The 11,289-nt window shown below is 46.9% G+C and overlaps 1 protein-coding gene across 1 annotated transcript; it reads left to right on the plus strand.

Annotated features, from left to right (window-relative positions):
- The first annotated feature begins 2,912 nt into the window (after window positions 1–2,912).
- Window positions 2,913–4,305, plus strand: C7BH15orf32 (chromosome 7b C15orf32 homolog). Its single transcript, XM_025391977.1, is given in 5 exon segments — window positions 2,913–3,466; window positions 3,469–3,519; window positions 3,522–3,590; window positions 3,593–3,751; window positions 4,181–4,305. Coding segments are annotated over 5 exon segments (468 nt in total). The 5' UTR covers window positions 2,913–3,402.
- Window positions 4,306–11,289: the final 6,984 nt, after the last annotated feature.

The raw sequence follows: 11,289 nt of genomic DNA on the forward strand, positions 1-11,289 counted from the left end.
TGCCTGTAGAGGGCTTTTAGTTAATGAAGTCATTGTGCATCTATAATGTCACAAGAACCTCTGAAAAATCATGTGGGTTGGACCAAAGCAGAAGTCATTATCCCCATTGTATAGGTCGTAAAACTGAGGCCAAAAACCTGCATGAAGCCTCATAGCTTCCTGGTAGAATGTCCACCCAGGTCTTCTCATCCTTACTTCAGTGCTTTTTCTGTTCATCTTTGTGGTGGGGTCACTGTAAACTGAAAACTAGCCCTATGCAGAGGCCTAGACACAGAGACCCGGCAGACCTCAGCATGAACCCCATCAACACAGGCAAAATCTCGCTCCTTTCTGGGAAGGACAAAAGCCATTTGGGTTTTACGAGGCCTGGGAGGTGGAGCTGTAGGACCCCATCAATCATTCCCACTGCTGTTTGTTGCAGGATAGGAAACCATCCTTCCAGATGGCAGGGAGACCAACAACTCCAAGGGGCTGCCATTTGATAAACCTCTTCATGCCTAATTAAGGCTCCCTTTCCAGAAGGAATGGAAGAGGGATGTTTACTGATGCCAGTCAGATGGGACTCCAGACAAGCATACGGCCTCATGAATGTCCTTAATGGTATCCCCAGTGACACTGACAGTCTGCCCCAGCCTCTGTCTCTCACCAACACTGCCGAATGTCATCTCTTCTCATCTTTATCTCCACTCTTTGCTTCCTGTCTTCAGGGCTCTTCCCTTGGCATTCACCAGGAGGAGAGTGAGCCCAGAGAGCTGAGTGGCATCCCTTCTTCTTGGGTCCCTGAGCCCTGACCCGGAGGAATGCTGTAAGATAGCAGGAAAGGGGGGGAGTGGGGAGCATTCTATGCCACTCCTCATGGAAGCAGAACAAAAACAGGCTTTTGTTCTGGTGGCAGGTCATCCACAACAATGGGATGTTTCCGTGGTTACCATCTAGAAGCAATATCTTAGTTGTTTGGGGATTTATGATGGGGGTAATGTAATTTCTATTCTTAGCAATCCAGGTGATAGGGCAATTTCCATATACAGTCCACTGAGCCATCCAGCCCCAGATCGTAGTTTCTCTAGAATCATCCTAGTTGTCTGCAGCCAAAGCCCAATAGAACCACCCAACAAAGAGCATTAAAGTTCCCTTGTGGCCTTTCTCAGTCTTCCTCACCACTTCTTCAGCCACCTTTCCCTAGAACCTGGGGGATGGGAAATGGGGCTACTATGGGCTTCCAAGAACCGTGTCAACAAAGATCTCAAGTTCTCCAGCCATGACAACATTTTTAAATATTTAAGAGCGTTCTCCAAAACTGACCCAGCACCAGCTATGAGTGGCCATCCCTTAAAGAATTAATAGAAAATGAGGACCCAATGGCCAAGAAGTGGGAGGACTGCCGTGCAACCCACATGGACCCTAGCATGATGGGTCCAGGCAGTCACGGGGGGAGTGCAGCCCTCCATGCAGCATACTGAGGCAAGTCAAGTGGGATTGGTGCAGGAAAACGCCCTTTCAATTTGTTTCCAAGTGTCTTTATTATCTAAAATGAGACTGTAATGGTGGAGCTGCTGGACAAAGTCAATGAAGGGATGACTGGGCCCTCAGAATCATGAATGCTTAAGAGAAGTTGTGTGTTGCAGGGAAGACCACTCTGGGGCAAGCTGTTTTACTGCATTCTCATTCCAGTGGCCAAGGTGGGCAAAAATATAACTCACTGTAATAACAACAGCGGAACAGGTTAACTGCATCTTTGTTCACAAGTGCCCCATCTCTGGGCAGGAGCTCTGGAAGGACTACCAGATAATCTGAAAGCCTGCCGCACAAGAACCTAGAGGGCACAAATGAGACTTGGCTCTGGTATTTTTCCATCTGTAAAATGGAGAAGACAGCTACCGACCTCCCATATGGAGTTATTGCAAAAACGCAAATATAGGACAAGGTAGATGGAGAAATTGGGTAGAGGGAGTGGGGATACTCAGTGTTATAAAGCAAATGAAATGTATGCAGCTATGAGTTTTCAGGATTCTGTTTGTCCAACATCAGATCACATCATTGCCCTGCTTAAACCCTCAGTGGCTTTCCTTCATCCTTGCAAGAAAATTCCAAGCATCTTACCATGGCTTCCAAGACCTTGAGCCCTCCTCCCTCTGGCTCCCTGTCATTCTAGTGTCACAGCCTTTGCATTTGTTGTGCCCTCTGCCTAGAAATATGCTTCCCAGCTCCTTGTCTGCCCCCTCTGCCTCATCTTTCATGCTTCAAATTGAATGTCACCTCCTGGGGAGCCTGCTCCTGGTCTCCCTCAGCTAATTACTTTCTATTATATGACACATTATCCTGCTGGGTGGTCTTCATAAACCAAATTGTCTCATTTGTTTCGTAGTTCTCAACCCCAAGAACCCTCCTAAAAGATCCCAATGCTAAGGCCACACTCCACACAAGTTTAATCAACATCTCTAGAAGCTGATCATGGACATCTTCCTGGCTCACGGTCAGAACTGAGAAACAATGACATATCTGCTCACTAGTTTATGGTCTGCCTGCCCTTCTCGGATGTTCCAGGGGGACTTGTTTTCCACAGCGGTCACCTATGCCCTGGAAGGTGGAAGTGGCCATCCTCCAAAGTAATTGTTGATGACTCTGCTTGGGGTGCTGGCAATAGACCAGCAATGTGACCATATCCCTGGTGCTCTCAATAGGCACAGGCCAGCTTTGAATTTCCCAAGGGTGACACTGTACCCTCTGCAGCTCCAGATAAATGCCCAGCATTTTTACCCATTAGCTGAGCTAGTGGGTGGAATTTTTCCAGTCCCCATTTGACCCGCTCAGAGAATTTCATGAGCCTTGCCTTACACAAGGTTGTGCAGGCTTCAGAACCCCACCCCCTAGCCCCACCCCAAAGACCTTTACAAGCACAGCTGGACATTGGAACCACTGGAAGAGCTTTAAAACCTCCTGAAACCTATGCCTGGCCTTCAGGAAGTCTGATTCCTTGGTCTGGCGTATGGTCCAGGCATCTCCTGAAGCTCCCCAGGTCACGCAGAGGTGCAGCCCCAGCTGGGAACCACTGACCCAGACCCAGTTCCTGAACTTCTGTGACCACTTCCATGGCAGCCCCTCTCAGGCCCGTGGTGTGAAGTCTTTCTTTTGCTTCTGGCTTCTGAGAGTTTCCTTCCCTGATTCCAAGTTAGGCTCTGTTTTGTCTGGTGGGTTTTGTTGCCACTGCCGTTGTGTTAGTGGCATCCAGGCCTCTGGATTGCTGCATGCTTGCAGTGGGAGGAAAGGCCTGTCTAGCATGTTCTCTACTTCCCCTTCCACGCTCTGTGAGGACAGGGGCCTTGTCTGGCGTGTTCACTGAGGCATTCCTGACCACTAGAACTGTGCCTGGCATAGAGTAGGCACTTTATAAACTCCTGCTGCATGAACAAAAGAACAAGTGTGAATGCTTCAAAGGAAGACTTGCACCCAGCTGACCCTCAGAGTGGGAAGGGGTCCCACCTAATAGGAAGAACACCAAGATTTCCCCAAGAGGAGAAGGAGGCCATGTGTCTGAACCCTGTGTGAGATGCTTTGTATACTAACCCTTGTTGGGGGGTTGCACCCATTTTACAATCAAACAACCAAGGTTCTCAGAAATTAAAGACTCATTTAAGATGCCAAAGTTCACGAGTGGATGGTTTGATGCTGAAGCCAACATTTTTAACACCACCTCAGCTCAAAAGGCCTGAAGGCCACTTAATTCTATCAACCTTCAACCATCTTGTCAAAAGTGAGCCTGCACTCAGGAGTGACAGGAAGACGGAACTCAGCTTCCTGTAGCCCAGACTCCTCATAGGCTACTGCTGCACCCTGGCTCTTCCCACTGGCAAAGCAGATACAGACCCAGAGCACACCTGTGTAGCAATGCCAATTGTTCAAATGCTTCCTTGCCAGGTGGTCAAGAGCCATGGCTCTAAGCCCTCCATGTGCCCCGTGCTCCAGCACTGTGGCCAAGGTCCATTCTGATTGGTTCGGGTCCCTCTGTGTTGGTAAATACTTTGCATATCACCCATGCTCCCAGGTTCTCCAGGCAAGAAACTAGGGGCCAGGTGGCCGATTTGGGCATTTGGACCACTGGGCAGGACACCGGAGCCTCACTGCATTGGTGTTTCCGTGGCAGCTACTTTGGGTGACTGGCTTTCCTCTCTTGTTTTCCATGGACACATCCTTGACCCAAAGCAGATATTCTGTGTAGCTCATGTGCGTACAGATTACAAATTCAACTGCGGAAGCATAGAGAGGCACTGGAAGAGGCATCTTATGAGAGTCAGCCAGGACTGGTAATGAGCAAACCCTCACCTTGAATAGCCTCTGAGAGGTACACAGTGAAGGGCCAGAGGATGACAGAAACAGAAAGAGGGTCAGAGGATGACCAGAAAAGAGCAGGACATGTTCACTGAGCACTAACTAGATGCTTTACGTGGGCTAAGTCATTTAATTCTCATAGCTACCCATTTGAGGTTGACATTATTATTATTCTCACTCTGCAGAGGAGGAAACTGAAGCAAGAGGTTGATAAACTTGCCCAAGGCCAAAAACCTAAGAAGTGGTTGAGCTGGGATTTAAACTCAAGCCCTCAGGTTCCAGAGTGGTGAAGGAAGCCTCTAAGCTTGACCTTGATCTGCTGCCACTGAAGCTGATGAAGGTCATAAAATGGACATAAATAACACCAGCTTCAGAGGGGGTGATGGAGGAAGGAGCTGTCTAGTCAAAGTGCTCAGTGCAGTGGCTGACACACCGCAGACATTCAACTAATGGACGGTAGCTCACTACTCGACTCAGGGTGTTGCAGAAACACAAAGCCGTGCCAACATTAAATGAGGTGCTGACATTAATTTAGGGGTGCAGTCTGTTCTATCACTATGATCCTAACTGCAGCTTTCAGGTACAGGAAGACAGAGAAATTTACCTGTTTGGCTCAGGTCTAGAAACTGAGGCCTGAGATCAAGCCAAACCCATGGCATTAGACTTCGTAGGTGAGTGATCCAGCCAGTTCCCACAGTTGCTGTCCCCACACCCGGCTCAGCTGCCAGCGCCTCTCCAACGCCAGCTGTCACCCAGGTCCACCCAGTGGGAATGCTCCTAGTGCAGCACCAGCGACAGGCTCTGGCTGCATAGCCCTGGGCCCATGGCTGCTGCGGCTGCCTTTTGAATTTGCCAGGGAAGCTGAGCATGCTTCTTTGCACACACGGGGCCACTTGGCTCAGTGTCTGAGAATGAGATGGTAGGCGGCCAGGCTGCTGGGAAAATGTGGAATCGCTCTCTGGCAGAGGCCAGCCTGGAAGTGAGAAGTGAAACCAACAAAGCAGAGGACAGAACAAATGAATGAAGAGCAGGAGTGCGAAATGGGCTGCAAAAGTGTGGGGCATCGTCCTTGAATGCTGCAAGACGCTACCAGCTGACCTAATCGGCACCCTTGCTCCAACAGCTTGCCTTGAAATTAAATGTTTGCATCAGGCTGGGTTACTGCAGGGAAGGGGTATCAGGCCCTCCTTTGCAGCATCAGGGAAAATAGGGGACCTCAGATGGCCCAGGCCCTACCTCTGCCTCCTCAGCTTCCTGACCCAGCAGAGTGGATCCAGCCACTCAATGATGAGTAAAGTGGAAATTAAAAGCTTCCTGGACTGGGTTGCTCTTGTGATTAAACCAGATAAGGAGCCTTAAGTTCTTCACCCACTCAGAGCATTAGATGCTTGGCAACTCATTGCTTCTCCTCTGGGGCTGCTTTCTCGGGCCAAGGGGGCAAGGACCAGTTTGTGGTAAGTTTTGCTGTTTCTACTTAGCTCAGCCTGCCTTCTTCACTGTTGAAGCAAGCAGGCATGGCCTGGCATGCAGTAGGTGCCCAATAATGAATGAATCCCTCCTGAATGAATGGATGAATGCTTTCCAGTTTACTAAAATCTTTCATCTTTGGCTACTCAACGAGTGGGCTCCCCAGGCCTCAGTTTCTAGGCCTGAACAAAATAGGTACATTTCTCTGTCTCCCTCTACCTGAGAGCTGCAGTTAGGAGCATAGCAATAGAACAGAGAGCACCCTCAATTTAATGTCAGCACCTCATTTAATGTTGAAATGGCTTTGTGTTCCTGCAGCACCCTAAATGAGTCAAGTAGCCAGCCATCATACCTTCCACTTGTTGAGTGCTGTGTGCCAGCCATGGCATCGAGCACTTTGATTAGGCTGTTCATTCCTCCACCACCCCATGTGAAGCTGGTATTATTTATCTCTATTTGATGGACAAGGCCCATGGCTTGTCACATAGCTAGTAAGTGGCAGAACAGGGATCAAACTCAGGTTGAAACTTGCTTCTAGGAATCTCTGCCTCCCTAATCTATACAGCAATTGAAGCCTATTCATTCGTTCATTCATTCATCTCCATCTTAGTCAGTTTAGGCTGCTATAACAAATATACCATCGACTTGGTGGCTTAACAACAAACATTTATTTCTCACAGTTCTGGAAGCTGGAAAGTCCAACATCAGAGTACCAGCAGGTTCAGTTCTTGGTGAGAGTTTGTTTCTTGGCTTGCAGATACCCATCTTCTTGCCATATTCTCCCATGGCAGAAAGCAGAGAGACAGAGGCAAGCTCTGGTGGTCTCTTCTTACAAAGTCACCAATCTCATTCAAGAAAGCCCCACCCTCATGATGTAATTATTTCCCCACCTCCTAACACCTCGTAATACTATCACACTGGGGGCTGGGATTTCAACCTATGAATTTCGAGGGGATTTCTTCGCCCATTCATAAGAAACATGAGGGTGTGTCCACTAGATGTCCTGGCATATGAACACCCTGTGTTTTCTCCTGCAGGGGCTCGCAGTGCAGTGGTAGGAGGGGGAGAGGGAGCAGACACATAGGAGAGCACTGTAAGAGCTGTTGTAGAACAATGGGCACACTGCTGTGTAGAGAGAGGGAGCACAGAGAGAAAGGAGCCCGGAACTCTGCTTGCAGGAGCTTACACAAGAGAGGACACTTCAGGGGAAGCTTCACAGAGGAGACAGTAGCCTTTGAATACTTGCTGCTAGTTCTCCAACTCACCCATTTCAATGCCTTCCTCCTTAACTTATCCATTCTATCTAGGATCATCTTTACTGCCAAATGGAAGCAGAACTTTGAAATACGCCTTAGGAATGTAGTTCATGTGTCCATGAAGGGAGCTCTCCTTTCCTCTACAGACACATGGACTGCAGGGGAAGAGTGAAGGCTGGGACACTCTGACCCTCATAACCCCATATCCAAAGCTTGGCACCCTTCCAGCTCCAGGGCTGTGAAGTTTAGTACACATGCATAGTACACATGCATAGTACACAACCTACACCAATGCGCCACCCAATAGATCTCAATAAGAACAGGTCAAGAAGAGGTCTCCATGTGTGTGTCAAAGAGTATGTGCTTCCATTCATTCATCCAGCTTCAGAGACACCACTGAGAGCCAGCAATGAACTACGCCCTGCTGTGGACATTGTAGGACACACAGTCCCTGCCTCAGGAAGCTCAAATCTAAGGGGGGAACAATTATGCACAGCCAATGACAGAATGAAATAAAGAAGAAATGCCAATCCAACCAACTGGGGGCATTCAGAGGATTCACAGAGAAGGTGATAGATGGGCTGGACCTTGAAGAATGAGTGGGATTTTGATAGTGGGATGTTGACTCTCTGGCCTACCCTTCTGGGAAATCTCCACCCTCTTCAGTGGCAGCAAGGAACAGAAGAAGCATTCAAGCTGCTAGCTATCACACCGCTGCCAACCCTGGCCAATTTACAAAAGCCACTAGGGAAATAAGCCTTGCTACCATCGCCCAGCCTCCCTACTAGGTCGTGATGATGCCCCGGGTGAGGCCACCTTGATTCACGAGGCCCTTGATTTGTGGATAATGGTCTCAGCAATGCCAGAGGAGGGAGAGGCAGGTGCCCACACAGTCAACGTTGAGACCTGCAGTCTCACCTTGTTTTTGTCCAACCCAAGTCCACCCCTTCATGCCTTCATTCTCTTTCCTCTTCACCTTCCCCCAGGGTATAATGAGACCTCCATGCTCCACTTCTAATCATAGTTTTCATGGTTTGTTTATGGATCTCCTGATTGTAATACCAGTTACCAGGCCAGCCATTGAGGGAATGCTATAGTTTCCTATACTGTCAATTGCATAAGCAATTGAGATGCAGATCAGTTTTCTCCTGGTATTTCTTGGGGAGGATGGATGTTTCCAGCCACCCTCCTGTTGGAGTCGAACTGGACAGAAATGGGGAGCTGAGGATGAAAGTGGTGGCTTCTCCATAGATCACTGAGCTAAGCAAGTGGGGCCTGGCACTGTCTCTAACCACAACCACCAGCATGGGGTGGGGGCTGCCTGGCATATTCTCAGCTGCAACTTCTGTTCCACTTTCAACATCCACCTGTGCTTTGGGTCTCCTCACCCATGGCCTTGCTCCGTGGCTCCCCTCTCTTCATCACATCACTTTCTCCTAGTCCTTATAGAATGAGACCCACTCTCTTGATTTACTTAACAATTTTAATTCTACCAACATAACAGAACTATGCCCACACACATATAAAAATAACATTATTCCTTTACAACCCGCTTAAATCATTTCTAAACAAATACGTGTTCATTACTTGTCCTAATATACATGCTTCCTCCAAAATAATAGCTTTTATCATCAAATCTACCCAACAGTAGATTTCAGTAAAACTAAATTTGCCTACAGAAAAAGTAGGCATTAGAGGGAGCTGGATACCCTTAAGTCATGACTGGCAGCCTGGCATGGGAATCCACGGTCACTAATAAAAGACACACAAAAGTCAGAGCCCAACCCAGCAACCACAAGCTCCTCTGACTACGTCCAAGATGGCCCTCCCATCTTCCCAGGCACGGAGTCTGCTCCTTCTCATTTCCTCAGCCATGAGCTTCACTGTGCCCAGGGTTCAGATGCAGCGGCTTCATTTGCCTGCCCGTCTTGGGCTCACCCTGCCATAACCTCCCCGAGCTCATGTCTGCTTGTGATTCTTCTCTCTGACCCCACACACCAAGTGGACCCCAGAGTGGCTGACCCCTGGCTCTTCTCCGGGAGCCTCCAAAGAAACCATTCCTGGTGCAGTCCAGATGGATAAAGACAGGAATTTCCTGGGCCCCAATGCCTAGGCACTCCATTCCAGCTGGTGTTAGTGCAGAAGGAAAGGCATTCAAGTCTCCAAGAAAAATAAAAGCTCAGATATGAGGAACCAACTTGATAGTACGTAACACTGAAATTGCTTCTCTCAACCCCAATCTGAGTAACCATCAACTGATAATGGAAAAGACACATCCCTGTTACTTGATGAAGTCTCTCTTCTTATTTGCTCCCTTATCTTGATTGATTTTGTGTAGAAAATAAGATAAAGACTCAGAGTTTAAAATAAGGCTTGTCCTTTACCTAAAACCTGCATGGAAGAAGGAGGCGAAGGGAACATTCACAAGCAGGAGCCGATTGACAATCACATTGCTGAATGTATCAAAATTATGGGCTTTCTATTATGCCAGGGTACAACCTAAGACCCTCTCTGAGAAGTGCCTTGTGGTCTGGACAGGAGGAGGGGTTTCATGCTTCTCTACAGATAAGGGGAAGACAAATTGTATAATTTAGCAAACTCCAAAAAGGCTAGTTGAATGGGATTTGGATAACATTCATTTAAAACGGGTCAGGATGTTTGTCCAGCAAAACATTAAAAAGCTATCATTTTGTTGAGATTATAGGTTTCTTCCTCTCCCCACAGGTCATATGGATGCACGTCTATTATGGAGTAAATCTCTTTATTTCAATCATCTCTTCTCCAGCTACAGTCTCGTGTGCATCAGCACTAGGAAGATCATTTTTCCATTTGGGTTACATTTTTCTTTGTTCAATTTATTCTGCTCGAGATCATTCCGCTGTTAAGAATCCCTTGTCCAGCAGCAGGGAAAGATAAATATTTCTTTAATTATCTCATTTATAAATAAGATTATAAATAAGATAAAGATAATATAGGTAATATCTATAGATATTTTGAAATCTCACTTCTTACCAAGATGCCTATGATTTCCCATCCTTTATTCCTCGAGCTCTCCTAGCTAAACGTGAGCCAAGTCTTCCCCATTCTTACAGCAACCTCAGTTGTTCCAATTAGAGTCCCCAGAGTCTATCTTTCAGATATTCAAATGTTTCTCTTTCTTACTAAGAAAATATAAGAAGACTCATTCTCACTTTTTTTTGCATTTTTTTTTTTTTGCATTTTATTATGTAGATATGTTAGTAAGATTCAGTCAGGAAAACAGAAACTTCTTCAAGTATTTTTTTTAAAAAAAGGGTTTAATGCAGAGAATTAGAGGCTTACCACATTGTTGGATGAACTAAGAGAATGAAAGTCAGAAAAAACTACCACTAATTTCAGGAAATTAGAGCATACAGGAACCTCAGGAAGCTGCCACCAGAGCCTGTGTATCTCACCACCCCAAAGAGGGTAAACTGTAGCAGGAGGTCCCGTAAGCCACTGGCGAAACCTCCAGCAGGTCTACTGTTTCCTGATGCCCAGGTGATTCTCTATCCTGTTGCAGGAATAAGGAAGACCTCTGTTGTTCTTCTACTTTTCAAATCATGCATGGGTGCCTCCCATTGGTGAAGTCCAAATCAGAGCCTTGCTGGTATGGGATGCCAGGAAATGCAACAGTTCCCAGAATTCCAACCACATAAATGCGGCAAAGAGCTTTGAAGGGAGTGGCAATGAATGTTAGTTTCCTAAATCCAGTACATCAGGGGTCCACAATTCTCTAAGCACTATGTTAACAGCTTTATATATATATATATAAAAAATTTGATTTTTTAAAAAATTATACTTTAAGTTCTGGGGTACATGTGCAGAATGTGCAGGTTTGTTACATAGGTATACATGTGCCATGGTGGTTTGCTGCACCCATCAACCCATCATCTACATTAAGTATTTCTCCTAATGCTATCCCTCCCCTAACCTCCCACCCCCAGACAGGCCCCAGTGTGTGTTGTTCCCCTCCCTGAGTCCATGTGTTCTCATTGTTCAACTCCCACTTATGAGTGAGAACATGCGGAGGTTGGTTTTCTGTTCCTCTGTTAGTTTGCTGAGAATATTGGTTTCCAGCTTCATCCATGTCCCTGAAAAGGACATAGACTCACCCTTTTTATGGTTTCATAGTATTCCACGGTGTGTATGTGCCACATTTTCTTTATCCAGTCTATCATTTATGGGCGTTTGGATTGGTTCCAAGTCTTTGCTATTGTGA

This window comes from Theropithecus gelada, chromosome 7b (genome assembly GCF_003255815.1).
Source record: "Theropithecus gelada isolate Dixy chromosome 7b, Tgel_1.0, whole genome shotgun sequence".
NCBI classification, from domain to species: domain Eukaryota; kingdom Metazoa; phylum Chordata; class Mammalia; order Primates; family Cercopithecidae; genus Theropithecus; species Theropithecus gelada.